Source organism: Pelophylax lessonae (genome assembly GCF_965119305.1).
Source record: "Pelophylax lessonae genome assembly, chromosome: 3".
Taxonomy (NCBI): domain Eukaryota; kingdom Metazoa; phylum Chordata; class Amphibia; order Anura; family Ranidae; genus Pelophylax; species Pelophylax lessonae.
In genome coordinates, this window is record NC_138770.1 from 474,504,811 (window position 1) to 474,523,836 (window position 19,026).

A 19,026-nucleotide genomic window follows, 5' to 3' on the forward strand; every position below is an offset into this window, starting at 1 on the left:
TGTTCTGGCTTAAATGGGCACTATTGTCACGGGGAGAACCGGATCTCGTAGCTGAGGAGCTGCGGGACAAGGTCCCCATGGTAGATAGCATAAAAGTTTGGCTAAAGCCGTTGATGGGAAAGGATTGTGTCCTCTGTCGGTGGGAGCTCACAGGCTAAGTGGCCATCTTCCTCCAAGGTCAAACCACGCACCCTTTAATTTCATTATTTATTTTATTTTCATTTTTTTATATTTACACTGTAGCTTTTTTTATTTTTTTTCATTGCTATCAGAAGTGATGAATCTTCATCTCTTGCAGTGACATCACACATTGAGAGGAGCGACATCCTTTCCCCTCACTATATCTTAGAAACTAGATCCTCGTTGAGCTCCCCGATCGCTCGGGTGGGGGGGCTGGTAAATGCGGGGGGGATTCCCTTCTGCCGCCTGTAAAAGTAATCAAATTTTTTTGACTTTGTTCAGCTCTGCCGGCTTTAAAAATCAATATCTCGGTCATTGCTGCAGCGGTCACCGATATATCAGTCTTGCAATCCAGCAAAGTACCGATACATTACTGGTCAACAAGTAGGTAATTACCACCAAAAGAAAGCTCTATCTGTCTTGGAACAATGATTTATATTTTATTTGGGTACAGTGTTGCGTAACTAAGTAATTGGTATTCAAAGTGTAACAGCACTGAAAGCTAAAAATTGGCTTGGCAGGAAGGGGGGTGAACATGTCTGGTACTGAGATGGTTAAAGAGTACCTTCCCATGCAAATGTCTGTCCAAAGCCATACCTTACCTAGGTACTTTCATTTCCAGAAGACCTGAGCTCTCTTTTTCCTGACAGGCTTACTGCTAAAACAATGGGATTTAATGCTATGATTCCATGAACTGTCTACAGGACCAGACCCTCTCACCATAACATAATTCCTAATTCCCTCCAGGCATGTTACCGACCATATTTCTGTACTTAAACAAGTACCAAACCTCCAATTGCAACATGTCCTGAACCCAAGTTTGGGTACTCTTTGTCCAATAAAAGACTGGTACCATGCACAGCAACTATTGGTTACCATTACAGCATTTGTCACCCTAAAAAAGCATGTTATTCCCTTAAAGCATGTTATACAGCACAGTGCTTGTGCTGTGTCATTTGGCCCCCTGTAATACCTAAAAAACCTGGCTGATCCTGCCAGTTTCTGCCCTCCTCCCTGTACACTGACCACGATGTAGCATGGCTGCTGAGCCCTTACACGGTAGTCAGTTTACGTGTCTTTATCATCCGCAGCCCTGCACTGTCCTCTCTGTCCTCCTCTTCCCCCCTCCCCTCCCTGCCTGTCTGTCTGCTCGTCAGTGCTGCCCCCTCCCCTCCTGCTGCTCTCATATTTATTTTAAAAATATATAATCCCCTCTGTATTATAACACTATCTGCCCCTGTGCCTGTTTTATAGGAAAAATATGCGATCTGTACCTAAATCCGAGCGGCTCTTGGCGATCACGTGACCACTCGGCTCTCTCTCTCCTCTCTTCCCCCTCCCCAGCTGACATCAGCTGCAGTGCTTGGGCCCACCCATTGGAGCTGTCAGCCAGGCAGAAGAGAGATCTGAAGAGTCATCTGAGCGCCGGGAGACGCTTGTATTTAGGTACCAATTTTTTTATAACACAGACACAGGAGCACTTGATGTTCTATAACAGAGGGGATTATATAATTTTATATAAGTGGCTTAAAAAACACTTTAAATCACTGTCAAAAAAGTTTATATTTAATCACCTCCTCACTGGCTTTGAACACATGTGCAGAGATGGTATTGTTATACCTACTCTCGGCTCATTCAGGCCTTGGAAAATATGACACACTATCTTTGAGATCTTGGGCTGTGAAAGATCTGACACTTATGCAGAGCCTGGTAGCTGGAGAGCTAAACCGCAAAGACTCCTTCCTTCTCACATGGACACACTGGGTTGATTTACTAAAACTGGAGAGTGCAAAATCTGGTGCAGATATGCATGGTAGCCAATCAACTTCTAACTCAGCTTGTTCAAATAAACTTTGACAAAAACCCTGGAAGCTGATTGGTTTCCATGCAGTGCTGCACCAGATTATGCACTCTCCAGTCTTGGTAAATTAAACCCACTGAGCTTTATTCAGAACATCAGATGCTTTCAATCATCTCCTAACTCCATACTCCTAGCTAGCCTATAGTCCATGCCAGCTAATTACAACACTCATACCTAATTCCCTGTTGATCTTACCTCCTCTTCCTTGCTCTCCCCAATGCAAACCACTAGTTATTCACCCACCTGTTAATGTTTTAATCAAGTTGGGTTACTGGTTGTAAGAAACCCAAACACTTTTATAATTTGCTTCCAATTAGTCCAGTTTGTGGACACGGGGTGTCCAAATGACAATACCGTACCTGAAAAAAAATGGAATATATATATATATACATATGATACATTGATGAAAATATGCAATGTTAAATTTAGGAAAATGTGGCAGTTGTGTAAAAAGAGCTATTCACCAAAAGCTACACTCTTGAGATGTTTAGGGAAGCAGCTGTATTTCTGAGGGATTGCTTGACTTACTTTTTATTATTAAATGTTTCTTCACTGCCTGAGATGGTGACAACAGTGGCCTTCCTGGAGCAGTGGTGAGGATCCCAAGTCTCATTAGGAGATAGTGAAGGGGCATTTTCTTGTGAAAAATACCTTGGTATTAGAATCTTGCTAGTAGGTCCGGTCCACTTTTTAAGAGTAAAATTGTGATTCTAGCATATTTCAATCATGATTGGTTCTCTTTATGATTGGTTTACTTTGTACCTTTTAAGATGCACTGCAAACAATATAGTTGTAGGCTTCATGACGCAATCTCCTCCTCTAGCTTAAGCTGTGTAAAGACTTTTGTAAAACAATTCCAGTTACCTTAATCCACCAGCGTATGATGGTATTGTCAGTGCTAAAAGTATAAAATGTGTATTCTTCACTTCATAGTGCTGCCACAATTTTTTGCTTTCTGGTTAGCGCACCTCACATTTCTTTATCTAAAAGTAAAAATACATATACTGTAACACAATATTATTAATATGACCCAATATCCAATATTAATAAAATAATACAAAAAAAATCGAAAAAGAGGTGCTTAGAAAAAATTCTACAAATATGGTGCTTCCAATTCTATGGTTAAGAAAGTTCCACAAGCAAAATGCGTAGTGCTTTAACATGATACAAAATGTGTCCAATAAAAAAGGTGAGAAGTGTGTCTTCCAGAGAAGAAAACCACTGTACAAATCCACCATTTGCATAAAAGTGCTCAGGAGCAGCTTACCATAGAACCCTGACCCACTAGATACGTGCAGTCATGGTAAGCATGTAAAGAAATCCTAGGGCTCTGCTATGCAGCTGCCAGACTGTGGGTCCCACAACTCCGGAATGTTTCACAACTTTTCTCCCACATGAAAATGATGGTATGACACAGGGGTCTTCAAACTATGGCCCTCCAGTTGTTCAGGAACTACAATTCCCGTCATGTCTGTGAATGTCGGAGTTTTACACGCCTTATGGGATGTGTAGTTCTGCAACAGCTGGAGGGCTGTAGTTTGAGGATCCCTGGTATGGCATATAAAGAAAAGACCCACAAATAGTGCGAAATCCTCGAAATGCCTTAATAAAATATGTTATTGCACTTGGATGTACAGCCAAAAAACAAGCTCATCTCTGTTAGGGTTGGCCGGCATCCATCGTAGAGAACTCGATTATGCGTGCTGATGTCACCACATAGGCCTTGCCTCTACATGTTTCATTATAAGTTGACGTCATCAGTGCTTCTGCATTTTAAAACAGTGACTAATTGCAAAAAAAATAAAGTGTATCAAGAATCCTTTTTCTGACAATTTCTCTTTAGTGGTAGTTTGTGAAACCCTGACTAGAGGGAGATGTAGTTTATTTTATTTTTTTTAATAACATCAATTTGTCTTCTTGCAGATTGAAACAACTGATAATTACAAATAATAGAATTTCATCAATTGAATTTCCTGTCACTCAGTTTGGTCAGTTTTTTTATTCTATTTTTATTTTTTATATTTTTTTCTAAACTATGTATTAATGTTGTTGCTAACTTGTTTATTTTGCTTTCATTTAGGATGCAGTACTGAATTATTTTCCTCCCTAACTAATTTGTCAGTTGATGGCAATAATATATCCCTGGTAAGATACAAAATTGATTTATTGATATCAATCAGTAAAATGTTTGTTTTGGGATACCTGGGTGGTGTTACTAGTTATTTTAATCATTGGGAATGGGCCTGCAAAGATATCCAATTAAACTAAATAGAGAAATGAGACCACATACAGGTAGGTGCATCTCATAAAATTAGAATATCATCAAAAAGTTAATTTATTTCAGTATTTCAATTCAAAAAGTGAAACTCGTATACAGTGCCTTGCGAAAGTATTTGCCCCCTTGAACTTTGCAACCTTTTGTCACATTTCAGGCTTCAAACATAAAGATATAAAACTGTAATTTTTTGTGAAGAATCAACAACAAGTGGGACACAATCATGAAGTGGAACGAAATTTATTGGATATTTCAAACTTTTTTTAACAAATAAAAAAACTGAAAAATTGGGCGTGCAAAATTATTCAGCCCCCTTAGGTTAATACTTTGTAGCACCACCTTTTTGCTGCGATTACAGCTGTAAGTCACTTGGGGTATGTCTCTATCAGTTTTGCACATCCAGAGACTGAAATTTTTGCCCATTCCTCCTTGCAAAACAGCTCGAGCTCAGTGAGGTTGGATGGAGAGCGTTTGTGAACAGCAGTTTTCAGTTCTTTCCACAGATTCTCGATTGGATTCAGGTCTGGACTTTGACTTGGCCATTCTAACACCTGGATATGTTTATTTGTGAACCATTCTATTGTAGATTTTGCTTTATGTTTTGGATCATTGTCTTGTTGGAAGACAAATCTCCGTCCCAGTCTCAGGTCTTTTGCAGACTCCATCAGGTTTTCTTCCAGAATGGTCCTGTATTTGGCTCCATCCATCTTCCCATCAATTTTAACCATCTTCCCTGTCCCTGCTGAAGAAAAGCAGGCCCAAACCATGATGCTGCCACCACCATGTTTGACAGTGGGGATGGTGTGTTCAGGGTGATGAGCTGTGTTGCTTTTACGCCAAACATAACGTTTAGCATTGTTGCCAAAAAGTTAGATTTTGGTTTCATCTGACCAGAGCACCTTCTTCCACATGTTTGGTGTGTCTCCCAGGTGGCTTGTGGAAAACTTTAAGGCCCCATGCACACGGGGCGTTAGAAAAAACGTGCGTCAGAGCTAGTTCTGACGCCGGAAAAAGCAGCTGTAAAAACATGCTTTCAGTAGCTTTCTCCATTTGCGTTATTGCACGTTTTGCCACGTTGCTTTTAGCAGTGTTTTTTTCTGCCTCCATTCAAAATCAATGGTTCCCTATGGGAGCCTATTGATTTGAATGGAAGTCGCAGCGCAAGTCGGATCAGGATGATCCGACTTGCGCTGTGAGAATCTTGAGGGGGAACTCCACGCCAAAATGGGGAAAAAAACAACGTGGGGGACCCCCAGGTTCCAAACCAGGCCCTTCGGGTCTGGTATGGAATTTGAGGGTAGCCCCACGCCGAAAAAACGGCGTGGGGTCCCCCCCAAAATCCATACCAGACCCTTATCCGAGCATGCAGGCCAGGAAAGGGGAGGGGACGAGCGAGCGCCCCCACCCTTGACCACACCAGGCCACATGCCCTCAACATGGGGGGGGGTGTGGGTGCTTTGGGGCAGGGGGAGCTCTGCACCCCCCACCCCAAAGCACCTTGCCCCCATGCTGATGAGGACAAGGGCCTCATCCCCACAACCCTGGCCGGTGGTTGTGGGGGTCTGCGGGCAGGGGGCTCATTGGAATCTGGAAGCCCCCTTTAACAAGGGGGCCCCCCAGATCCCAGACCCCCTCCCTATGTGAATGGGTATGGGAGGGGGTACGACAGGAGACGTTTTTGGAAAGTTTATTAAAAATCTTCATTCGGTCTTCTCCTGCTCTGTTCTTCTCCCTCTCCGGTCTTCTGCTCTTTTGCTGTCTGCTCTTCTGCTGTCCAATCTTCTGCTCTTTTGCCCTCAGCTCTTCTTCTTCTTCCTCCGGTCCTCCTCCGACTACGTCTCCGGTGATTATGCCGGTCTCCGGTCTCTGCAGCTTATTATATAGCCATTAGGGGCGTGGCCGCCCGATGACGTCATCGGGAGGCCCCGCCCCCTTATGTCACATATGCCGTAGTCTGTGACATAAGGGGCGGAGCCTCCCGATGACCTCATCGGGCGGCCATGCCCCTAATGGCTATATAATAAGCTGCGGAGACCGGCATAATCACCAGAGACGGAGGAGGAGGAGGACCGGAGGAAGAAGAAGAGCCGAGGGCAAAAGAGCAGAAGAGCGGACAGCAGAAGAGCGGACAGCAAAAGAGCAGAAGACCGGAGAGGGAGAAGACCAGAGCAAGAGAAGACCGGATGAAGATTTTTAATAAAATTTCCAAAACGTCTCCTGTCATTATTTACATACACTGCCTTTTATGTGGTGAATGAGTAGGGGTACAGTGTACCCCATACCCATTCACATAGGGAGGGGGTCCGGGATCTGGGGGGCCCCCTTGTTAAAGGGGGCTTCCAGATTCCGATGAGCCCCCTGCCTGCAGACCCCCACAACCACCGGCCAGGGTTGTGGGGATGAGGCCCTTGTCCTCATCAACATGGGGGCAAGGTGCTTTGAGGTGGGGGGTGCAGAGCCCCCCCTACCCCAAAGCACCAACACCCCCCATGTTGAGGGCATGTGGCCTGGTGTGGTCCAGGGGGGGTGGGGCCGCTTGCTCGTCCCCTCCCCTTTCCTGGCCTGCCGGGCTGCATGCTCGGATAAGGGTCTGGTATGGATTTTGGGGGGGACCCCACGCCGTTTTTTCCCATTTTGGCATGGAGTTCCCCCTCAAGATTCTCACAGCGCAAGTCGCGCCGCAAGTCGGATCCGACTTGCGGTGCGACTTCCATTCAAATCAATAGGCTCCCATAGGGAACCATTGATTTTGAATGGAGGCAGAAAAAACGTATAACGTGGCTTAACGCACGTTAAGCAACGTTATAGCAACGTTATTCAGCCTTTAGCAGCATCAGACGTTTTTACAGCTGTAACGCTGGTCCTCAGAACGCGCAGGCCGTGGGTTCTTCTTGCAGCTTAAAAACGCCTAGGCCACTTACAGCTCAAAAACGTCTGTGTGTGCATGAGGCCATAGAATAACATGGAGGTGCGTTTTTAGGCTGCAAAAAGAAAACGCCTGATGCTACTTACAGCGGCCTAAAAACGTTCTGTGTGCATGGGGCCTAAACGACTCTTTTTATGGATATCTTTAAGAAATAGCTTTCTTCTTGCCACTTTTCCGTAAAGGCCAGATTTGTGCAGTATACGACTGATTGTTGTCCTATGGACAGAGTCTCCCACCTCAGCTGTAGATCTCTGCAGTTCATCAAGAGTGATCATGGGCCTCTTGGCTGCATCTCTGATCAGTCTTCTCCTTGTATGAGCTGAAAGTTTAGAGGGACGGCCAGGTCTTCGTAGATTTGAAGTGGTCTGATACTCCTTCCATTTCAATATTATCACTTGCACAGTGCTCCTTGGGATGTTTAAAGCTTGGGAAATCTTTTTGTATCCAAATCCAGCTTTAAACTTCTCCACAACAGTATCTTGGACCTGCCTGGTGTGTTCCTTGTTGTTCATGATGCTCTCTGCGCTTTAAACGGACCTCTGAGACTATCACAGTGCAGGTGCATTTATACAAAGACTTGATTACACACAGGTGGATTCTATTTATCATCATTAGTCAACATTGGATCATTCAGAGATCCTCACTGAACTTCTGGAGAGAGTTTGCTGCACTGAAAGTAAAGGGGCTGAATAATTTTGCACGCCCAATTTTTCAGTTTTTTATTTGTTAACAAAGTTTGAAATATCCAATAAATTTCGTTACACTTCATGATTATGTCCCACTTGTTGATTCTTCACAAAAAAATACAGTTTTATATCTTTATGTTTGAAGCCTGGCATGTGGCAAAAGGTCGCAAAGTTCAAGGGGGCCGAATACGTTCGCAAGGCACTGTATTTTATATTGATACGTTACACACAGACTGATATATTTCAAGCATTTCTTTCTTTTAATTTTGATGATTATGGCTTACAGCTAGTGAAAACCCAAAATTCAGTATCTCTCTGAAAAATTAGATTACAAAAGACCAAAATAAAAAGATTTTTAATACAAAAATGTTGGCTTACTGTAAAATATATCCATATATACAGTATAGTATGCACTTAGTACTTGGTCGGAGCTCTTTTTGCATGAATTACTGCATCAGTGCAGTATTGCATGGAGGAGATAAGCCTACGGCACTGCTGATGTGTTATGGAAGCACAGGTTTCTTTGATAGTTGCCTTCAGCTCATCTGCATTGTTGGGTCTGGTGTCTCTCATCTTCCTCTTGAAAATACCCCACAGATTCTCTCTATGGGGTCTAGGTCAGGCGACTTTGCTGGCCAATTAGGCACAGTGATACAATGATCATTAAACCGGGTATTGGTACTTTTGGCAGTGTGGGCAGTTGCCAAGTCCTGCTGAAAAACGAAATCAGCATCTCCATAAAGCTGGTCAGCAGAGGGAAGCATTTCCTAGTAGAGGGCTGCGTTGACTTTGGACTTGATAAAGCACAGTGGACCAACACTAGCAGATGACATGCCTCCCCAACTCATCACTGACTGTGGAAACTTCACACTGGACCTCATGCAACTTTAATTCTGTGCCCCTCCACTCTTCCTCCAGACTCTGGGGCCTTGATTTCCAAATGAAATGCAAAATTTTCCACAGTCTGTACAGGTGGTGAGTCTGGGGCTTTGTCCTTCTCCTTGTGAGGGCCTCCTAACTCTTTTCACATCCCAGTGCTCCCTCCCCCATTCCTGGGGGGTGGACCTGGACACCTGGCCCCTGCCTTGTGCACATAGGATGGAAAGTGTGATGGTGTTCACCATCACTGGAATTTAAGGACAGATGGGTGAGGGGTTGAATTGCTTCATTTTTGTCAGCAAGGTCCATTGTTCCCTTTGCCATGAGGTTTCTGAGCAGGAAGTCCACTCCTTATATGGTCATCCCAGGAAGTTCTGAGGAGCCGGACTGTCTAAGGTGGCTCCCCATTCAACTATTGTCAGGTGTGCTAATGACCGCACCTGTTGTCTGCTAAGGGAGGTATTGACACAGAGTAATGTGTATTGAGGGCTCGTTAGGGAACCATTGTTCTGTGTCTGACTATTATGTACATTGATTGCCCCCTGGGGCTTCTGTCTCCTTGGATTGGTCAAAGCTATCTGACCAATCCCTGTTGACTCATTTTCAAGTCCTGATTTGCATTTCCTGGTCAAGCAATCTGACCAATCACTACTGACTCATTTTCGAGCCCTCATTTGCATGTCTGGAGAGGACCAGAATGGGAACTGCAGGTACTTTACAATGACCAATAGGAAAGCGGTTGTTGGGGGCAGGATGTTCCAAATTCTGTATAAAAGTGTGCTGTGTTTGTGACGGGACTCACCGTCACTGGAATTTAAAGACGGATAAGTCATGGGGCTAATGGAGTCTTGCCTCTATCCTGGAAGCTAAACCTTTATTCCTGTAAACTGTAAGGTACAGGAAGTCCACTCCTAATATGGGCATCCAGGAACTGGTAGAGACAGCATGGCTGCTAATCATTGAAGTGCTTTTGTCTAAAATAGGGTCTGAGACACCTTTTCCATTCACCTATTGTTAACTGTGCTAATGAGCCCACCTGTCTGTCTGCTTTAAGAGAAACTTATAGGAATGTTGATTAGATGCTAAGGGGGAGGGGGGATTGTCTCACATTGTATATTTTGTAGACTGTATGAGAGTGTAAAACTCTGTTCCTATTGGATGGTGAATATTATGTTCAGTCTTCAACAAGGTCCATCTGGGTGGTAACTTTGTGGGTGAAAACTGTATATAAGTCTTGTTCAATAAAGTTGTGCTGAGTTCATTCAACCTCAATCTAGAGTTCTGTCTCTTATTGGGGGATATGCTGCAAGGGATTGCTATGTCCTCCATACTCCCTTAGAGAATCACTGAGCTCTTTTAAGAGCTTGTGTAGAGCTTGTTCTGCTGCACTCTCTGGGGAAAGAGAGGTTCACCCACAGGAACCTGGAGCCTTGTCGTAGGTCCAGGGTGGGTAGGAGATTGCGAGACCCTAACCAAGCTGCGGCGGTTCATGGAATCTGAAGTGGTTACAGTGTCTGGTGGAGTGCTTGGAGTCCTCGGAAAGCACTAGGAGCATCTTTCAACGGAGGCACCCGGTCCGGGGTGCCCTGTTCCGTTACATTGGTGGCAAGCGGTGGGGTGGCGTCCTAGTGTGAGGAGAAGCAGCTCGGAGACACCGGTAACGTTATGGATCGAGCTAACACCCGTGCAGCGTCCCCATATGAGGAGGAGTTTCTCTGGAGGTTGCAGCAACACTTGGTCCAACAGGATGGGCCTGTATCAGAGGAAGCCATACTGGACTGGAGAGATTTCACTCGAAAGGAAATGTGGTATGAGGCCTTAGACGATGCACAGTGGAGGCGGAGAGAGAACCTTCCCAGCGAAGAACAGCGGTTCCAGGTATACGTTGCCCTGCGGTTACCTTTCCTAGGAGAGCAACCCCTGGATGAGTGGGTGACGGAGCTGTGGAACCTGATTTGGAAGGAGTTGTGGCTGGATGAAGCTTACCGGGCACTAAAGTGGTACGCTACCCGGCACGACCACTGGATGGCTGACAACAATATGCCGGAAGGTGAGGACTATAGTGGGCCGGGCTTGCTGTGGGAGGCCTTTGAAGAGAGGGACTTTGGATGTCCAGCAGAGTTTAGGCGCTGGGAAATCCAGGACACCAGGGAAGCCCTACTGGATCTCCCCAGAGTAGATGACCTGGTGTTAGACCTGATTCATCTGGTCACAATGGAGTGGGAACTGGAGCAGGACTACCAACGCCTGCTCTGCTCCATTCCACCCCAATCTACCCTGCAAGCAGAGCCGGAGTCCTGGGTGGCAGATCCAGACCCACAACCCTTGAGTTGGAGAGACAGTACAGACTGGTGGTACTGTGAAGACCCACCGATGGCAGGTGGAGATGGGACCAAGGTCTCTCTACCGGCCCTACAGGGAGGCTGGGCAGCCGGCCCAGATCCCCAGCTACAGCAGGAGTTACAGGGAGCCGAAGGTGTCGTCCTTCCTTCCCAGCAGCAGTGTACCTTCCAGGGAGAGGAGACCACTAATCCTTCTCCCCAACCACAGGGAGACAACAGCCCTGACCCCAATGGTACAGATGGGACCGCGGTCTCTGCACCAGACCTACAGGGATGCTGGATGGCTGGTCCAGATCCCCAACCTGTCCCGCAGGAATACCAGGAGGAGGAGGTAGGCGATCCCTCCTCTCTACAGCAGACCCCCAACCAGTTTCTGGGGGTAGTATTCGCAAACCCCAACCCAGCAGAAGAGCTGGCAACAGAGCAGAGTGCTACCAACCTCTGCCCAGCACCTGCAAAAGCTACAGTCTTCATCTGTACACCCCGGGGATGCTGGACAGTCGGCCCAGATCCCCAACAGCCTGACAAAGTGAGCCCCACCACCCTGTCTTCTCTCCAGCGCCTGAAAGGACTTCCAGGAGAAGGGCCAGTCCACACTTATCCCCAGCAGCGGGTATGTTCTGCGAGAGAGGCAGAGGTTGGCTGGGTGAGTAACACTGTTTTCCCGACAATTTGTTTGGGGTACTGGGTGGGTGCAGACATTGGGAGGGCCTGTGGAACACAGCCTACCTTAGAGAGGTTGGAAAGTTCTTCTCTCAGCCTACTAGGCTCCTCTTATGTCTAAATCACCCTGTGTCTTAGAGGGACACAGGGTGCCCAAGAAGCCCAGTCTGGCCTGCCCAAACCAGACTTTCACAGACTGATCGGCTATGAGAGCTCCATGCGCCTTGCCAGGACAAACTTACAAACTATGTGGAACTTTGTCAAGGAAGCTGCCATGATGGATGGACTCTTTGGGACTGGTTACCTGACTAACTCAGGCACAGACCGATTGGAGGTCTAGTGCCTGGATTAGTCTACCTTTGGGGGGAAGATGTGTGACGGGACTCACCGTCACTGGAATTTAAAGACGGATAAGTCATGGGGCTAATGGAGTCTTGCCTCTATCCTGGAAGCTAAACCTTTATTCCTGTAAACTGTAAGGTACAGGAAGTCCACTCCTAATATGGGCATCCAGGAACTGGTAGAGACAGCATGGCTGCTAATCATTGAAGTGCTTTTGTCTAAAATAGGGTCTGAGACACCTTTTCCATTCACCTATTGTTAACTGTGCTAATGAGCCCACCTGTCTGTCTGCTTTAAGAGAAACTTATAGGAATGTTGATTAGATGCTAAGGGGGAGGGGGGATTGTCTCACATTGTATATTTTGTAGACTGTATGAGAGTGTAAAACTCTGTTCCTATTGGATGGTGAATATTATGTTCAGTCTTCAACAAGGTCCATCTGGGTGGTAACTTTGTGGGTGAAAACTGTATATAAGTCTTGTTCAATAAAGTTGTGCTGAGTTCATTCAACCTCAATCTAGAGTTCTGTCTCTTATTGGGGGATATGCTGCAAGGGATTGCTATGTCCTCCATACTCCCTTAGAGAATCACTGAGCTCTTTTAAGAGCTTGTGTAGAGCTTGTTCTGCTGCACTCTCTGGGGAAAGAGAGGTTCACCCACAGGAACCTGGAGCCTTGTCCTAGGTCCAGGGTGGGTAGGAGATTGCGAGACCCTAACCAAGCTGCGGCGGTTCATGGAATCTGAAGTGGTTACAGTGTCTGGTGGAGTGCTTGGAGTCCTCGGAAAGCACTAGGAGCATCTTTCAACGGAGGCACCCGGTCCGGGGTGCCCTGTTCCGTTACAGTGTTCTTCCAATAAATTGTCTTCCTGTTTGAACTTACATACAGCCTTGCCTGGTGTTTGTTCTAATGGATTCCGAACGGCACATAGCTGTAGTTCGGATCCCGGATCCTTGGTTGACCGAACCATCAGACGTTGCGATCTGCAAGCTGACTTACTAGAAACAGAGGAGTGTAGGGAGAGCGGACAGAGCGAGCAAGGGTCTTGTCACATTGGTTGGCAGCGGTGGGATTTGCTCTCCAGTTACCGTACACTCCAAACCACCACAGTAAATGACCAGCTATGCAGCATGCAGGATAGCCACGCTGAGAGACTTACTTGAGAGCCGCGGAGGGACCAGTGGGACAAAGAACAAGGCCACCCTCATCAGTGAGCTGGCCGAGATGGATCAGAGGGAGGGTGATGCAGGACCCCGGTCAGTTGAAGACTTGTTTCAGCAATGAGTTCGGGAGCGGTTGGCATTATATGGTGCTAACCCATCAGAGACCGCCATACAGAATGCCATTAGAGACATCCAGCTGCAGGATGAGCGACAAGAGAAAGAACTAGAACGACAAGAGAAAGAACGAGAGCGACAAGAGAAAGAACGAGAACGGCAAGAGAGGGAACGAGAGCGGCAACATGAGCAGAAAATGGCAGAAATACGTCAATCGGAGAAAACGCCTAAAGATGCAGCGACTGTCCATAAGTTGCCCTTTCGGGCGTTCAAACTATTTAATGAAGGAGAGGAGGAAATTGACGCATTCCTGCAGGACTTTGAGAGACTATGCCAGATACATGAAGTACTGTCCCAAGATTGGGTCGCCTTACTGGCGAGTAATTTAACTGGCAGAGCGGCGGATGCATATCGGGCCCTGGAGGACGAAGACGCTAAAGACTACGACCGGGTAAAAGAAGCTTTGCTAGCCCGATTTGCCATTACACCTGAAGCCAGCCGGATTAAGTTTCGAGAATCCCGGAAACAAACCAACACAACATACGTGGATTGGGCACATCATATGCAGCGGAACCTTAAGAGCTGGTTCCAGGGAAGCCACGCTCATACCATAGAGGACATCACCCAGCTAGTACTATTAGAACAGTTTTTTAACCACACCCCTCCGGCAGTACGGGATTGGGTGCGAGATAAACAACCACAGACGGTACAGCAAGCGGCTACTCTGGCCGATGAATATCTGGACTCTCGAAGGTCAGGCGAAAATGAGCGTTATCCACTATCTCGGCTCAGTTTACCAGCCTCTAAGCCGACTTCAGTACCTCCGTGGTCTGCCTCGAGACCCCCAGCCCGACCCAACCCTCCTACCGGACCTAAGTGCTATACCTGTAACCAAACTGGTCATCTGCAACGACATTGCCCTAGCCAATCCACGAGGTATCGAGAGACTAATCATCCATCCAGACCAGCGGCTCATTGCTACCAGAATGAGCCCAACCATCGAGATGTTCAGGAAGAGTGCGGCGAACTTTTCGAAGCGGATCCTGTCCAAGCCGCTGCCGGAGATAATCGGCAGCACCATCGCCAGGCAGTATGGGTTAATGGGCAGCCGGCCCAGGGACTCCGCGATTCCGGGGATACGATTACCCTCATCCAGCTTCACATGATTCCCCAGTCAGCCCGGACCGGCCAGACTGTTGCAGTCAGGGTAGCAGGGGGCCAGGTGCTACGGTTATCCACCGCCCAAGTCCTCTTGGATTGGGGCTCAGGGGAGCGATATGTGCGAGTGGGATTACTACGCGAGCTACCCGCAGAAGTACTTTTGGGGAACGATTTGGGCCATTTAACTTCCTCTTATGCCCCAGAGGCCACCATGGCCGGGACCACCAGACGTCACAGCCACAGTCGCTCTCCCATGTCAAATCGAAGGCGGCATATAGGAAGTAGAGTACGTCCGGTAAATCCTGATCCTAACTGCTGTTTGGGCGTGTTTGGCCTAAGTCTTTACACAACGGAGCGAGATCTAAGAGAAGTATTTTCAACATATGGTCCAATGGCTGATGTATCCATTGTGTATGATCGGCAGTCTCGACGTTCCAGGGGTTTCGCGTTTGTCTGCTTTGAAAATGTTGAAGACGCAAAGGAGGCAAAAGAACATGCAAATGGAATGGAACTTGATGGAAGACACATATGTGTAGATTTCTCAATTACACAAATGCCCCACACCCCTACACCAGGAATATACATGGGAATGCGGAGGGGTTATCCCGACAGACAGACCTAGAACCTTAAGACTACTTTTCCAACATCCTCGAGTTGACCCGTTCAGGGTCCCACTGTGGCTGTTGGACTGTTTACCCGGGGGAAGATATGTGATGGTGTTCACCATCACTGGAATTTAAGGACAGATGGGTGAGGGGTTGAATTGCTTCATTTTTGTCAGCAAGGTCCATTGTTCCCTTTGCCATGAGGTTTCTGAGCAGGAAGTCCACTCCTTATATGGTCATCCCAGGAAGTTCTGAGGAGCCGGACTGTCTAAGGTGGCTCCCCATTCAACTATTGTCAGGTGTGCTAATGACCGCACCTGTTGTCTGCTAAGGGAGGTATTGACACAGAGTAATGTGTATTGAGGGCTCGTTAGGGAACCATTGTTCTGTGTCTGACTATTATGTACATTGAGTGCCCCTTGGGGCTTCTGTCTCCTTGCATTGGTCAAAGCTATCTGACCAATCCCTGTTGACTCATTTTCAAGTCCTCATTTGCATTTCCTGGTCAAGCAATCTGACCAATCACTACTGACTCATTTTCGAGCCCTCATTTGCATGTCTGGAGAGGACCAGAATGGGAACTGCAGGTACTTTACAATTGACCAATAGGAAAGCGGTTGTTGGGGGCAGGATGTTCCAAATTCTGTATAAAAGTGTGCTGTGTTCTTCCAATAAATTGTCTTCCTGTTTGAACTTACATACAGCCTTGCCTGGTGTTTGTTCTAATGGATTCCGAATGGCACATAGCTGTAGTTCGGATCCCGGATCCTTGGTTGACCGAACCATCAGATGTTGCGATCTGCAAGCTGACTTACTAGAAACACAGGAGTGTCGGGAGAGCGGACAGAGCGAGCAAGGGTCTCGTCACAGAAAGCATAAGTTACTTAGGTGGGGAGCAGAGTGTCACAAGCCTGCTATGACACTTTTTAACTCGCTTGCTGACATCGACATATGTCGTACGTCAGCAGCCACAGCAGTTTTCACACACATTCCTAGCTGCTACAGCAGCCGGGAATGCGTGAAACTGACAAGCTGGCTTCTTGGGAACCCCTGTGGCTTTTGCCTCCAGGTACACGGATAGGCGACCAACAAACATTCAATGAGTGTATGTTTTGTTTTTTAACAAAGAAGAGTGTATATGTTTGCAATGGAGTGCTAATGATAGCCCTTGTGGCTGATGTTTTAACCATGCCCCCCCCCCAGTGTTTCTTTCCCAGAAACTGGTGTTGACCCTCATGTTCTGACCATTTGCTCAAGGAGCTTCCATTGGTCCAGTTTTGCATGATGGTACTGTGCCTCATAGTGGCCGCTTTCAAGGTAGTGATGTTTGCCCAGTTTGACTCCAGGCCTCTGTAGCTCAATATGATAACTGTGTGGGACAAACTCCCTCAGTCTCTGGCCCAGCCCATCTCTGACCTAGTGGATGACCAGCCCCGAGCTGGATTCTTGGAAGTTCTTTCTGCAAATAACCTGGATAGTTCTCAAATGCCAGCCTATTGGGCTGGGGAGGTGACCTAGGGATAGAAACGGTCCAAGGAACGTGGTCATTGAGGTAGTCCAGACTTCCTATTACATTCTCAAGCTAAGGGCCATTCATCTATCCCTGCTGCAGTGGAATGATCAGCTCCAGGTATAACCAACGAAGGTTCAGTAAGACAATGGCACTGTCATGGCTTACATCAGTTATCAGGACTGCATTAGAAGCCGCTTGGCCCTTCAAAATACAGACCCAATTCTGGCTTTGGCTTAAAGAAGAAAGCCAGCTTTTCCTCCCTAAAACAGCAGATGCATTGTGCATGTAAATGAATCGCAACACCACTGTCAGTTTTTGTGTAACTTACCTCCTTAAGCTGCATACAGCAGGTTTCTGTGTCTGTGATGTCACTCCTTCTCCTGGCTGAATTTCATAGTTCTCTGACTTTCTGTTTCCTTCCTTTTCCAACCCTGATATTACATGTCCCATGATCCTTTGAACAAAAAATAAATAAAGGAACAGAGCGCACACCGCCCTAGTGTAACACCATTTATTTGAAGTTAATAGAAGCCATAAAAACAGGTACTCACAAACAGATAGGAAGTCATGCATGGAAATAAATATCCCCCAATGATGTTTACAGGGCTCTCTCCTCCTAGCCTCGGTGGCTCAGCCTGCACTAGTCAGTGAGTATCGTACGGCTAAGCCAACCGCCTCGGATTACTCAAGGAGACTCGATGTGGTGAGCCTGCGCACGGTCCAGCCACCACTGCACACCCTCCAAGAGCCGGATGCTATAGCCGCTCAGAGAAACTGACAATGCGGTTAAGCAGAGGGAGACTCCACGATCGGGACCCAGAGCATGACTTGCATGGGGTTGCTAAGGACAACGTTTCGGAGGCGTAGCCTCCTTCTTCAGATCTCAACCCTTCTTCAGATCTCAAGCATGACTTCCTATCTGTTTGTGAGTACCTGTTTTTATGGCTTCTATTAACTTCAAATAAATGGTGTTACACTAGGGCGGTGTGCGCTCTGTTCCTTTATTTTTTGTACAGCTGCTTTGCCTCATATCCCATGGAGGGTTAGGAGAGCTGCCACGCTTCATTCATGTGTCTCACCACAGGCCATATTACAAGATTCCCCAGCTTGAGAATCAATCTCCAGGATCTGCGCAGGGACTGGTAATGTGTGTTTTCTCTGTGCTCCATGATCCTTTGAGCCTCTGTAGTTTCAGGACCGGCTATGGGAGTCACTTGTACGAGTTCTGGGAGTTGATGTGGGTAGGACCTAGGGTTATTGTCGGTGTTTCTGGGCCTTCATGTGGGTGCTGAAAGGTAAATGCATCATACCTCCTCCTCTGTCATTCCTGTCTTGCAGCATGCAAAAGAATAATGGCTTACTTAAGACTACAGAGGAAGGGCTATGGGAGGCAATTATGAAGGTGTTTCCTTTCTCTGTAAATGAATCACTTCACAGAGAGCATGGCTCTGGGAGGGCGAGCTCTGAGGGGTGTGACTTTCCTTGTTTACCTGGGCAGGACTGAATTCTAATTGTGATTTATTCAATCCTGCCCAGCAGCAGCACAGCTAGTTTTCAGAACAGGCTATGTATGAAATGGTTACCTTGAATAATGCTGTGATCTGTAAAGTGGGACTTGGAAAGTTTGCATATTTCCTGTAGGTGTGACTGGGTGGAATTGAATGCTAATTAGGATGCATTCAATCTCACTCACCATAAGAGTTGGGAAGGAAGATAAAGCAACAACGAAACCCAGAATATCAGGGGATCTGCAGACAACAGAGCAACATAGTACAGAGGTATAATGTATGCTGGGATTGATCATTCCATTCAGTTCTAGTGAAAATAAAGTTGGAGTTCAGCTTTAAAGGCACCATCCGATCTTGTCCGCAGTCCACATTCCCAGAGTAGATAATTAGAAGGAAGTCTTCCTCGGTAGCCATTGCCTGGACAAGGAGGGGTGGTCTTTTCACCCCAAGGTATTTTGGGACATCTGTCACTATTGAGGAAAGCCACTGTCAGGGTGCAAGGAAACCAGACCCCACGAAGATGCAAGTAAAATAAATCGATTTATTTATGTAACAATAATGATCACACTGGCTGGTCAAATCCTTTGAGAATGTCCTGTGGGACGAAATGCATCAGGATCGTGCCTTTATAGCCAGATTTGCATACTTGTCTGCCTGTACCACTGGATTGTTTGTAAGTGTTTTTCCCTTATGTAAATACATTTATTATTGGGGTTTTACACTATGTCTGTTTCCTTTGGTCTACTTCCACATGGTCCTGAATGTTTGTGAGTTATCGTCTCCATTCACCCTATTGGACATCTACCTGG

At 46.7% G+C, this 19,026-nt stretch overlaps 1 protein-coding gene across 2 annotated transcripts in view; it reads left to right on the forward strand.

Moving 5' to 3' along the window:
• TBCE (tubulin folding cofactor E) overlaps nucleotides 1-19,026 on the forward strand; it is a 750,803-nt gene that overhangs the window by 492,587 nt on the left and 239,190 nt on the right. For both annotated transcript variants that reach the window (XM_082250252.1, XM_082250253.1), the window contains 2 exons: nucleotides 3,965-4,029; nucleotides 4,122-4,186. In XM_082250252.1, the coding sequence (XP_082106378.1) occupies nucleotides 3,965-4,029; nucleotides 4,122-4,186 (130 nt within the window). The remainder of the gene's footprint in view (nucleotides 1-3,964; nucleotides 4,030-4,121; nucleotides 4,187-19,026) is intronic.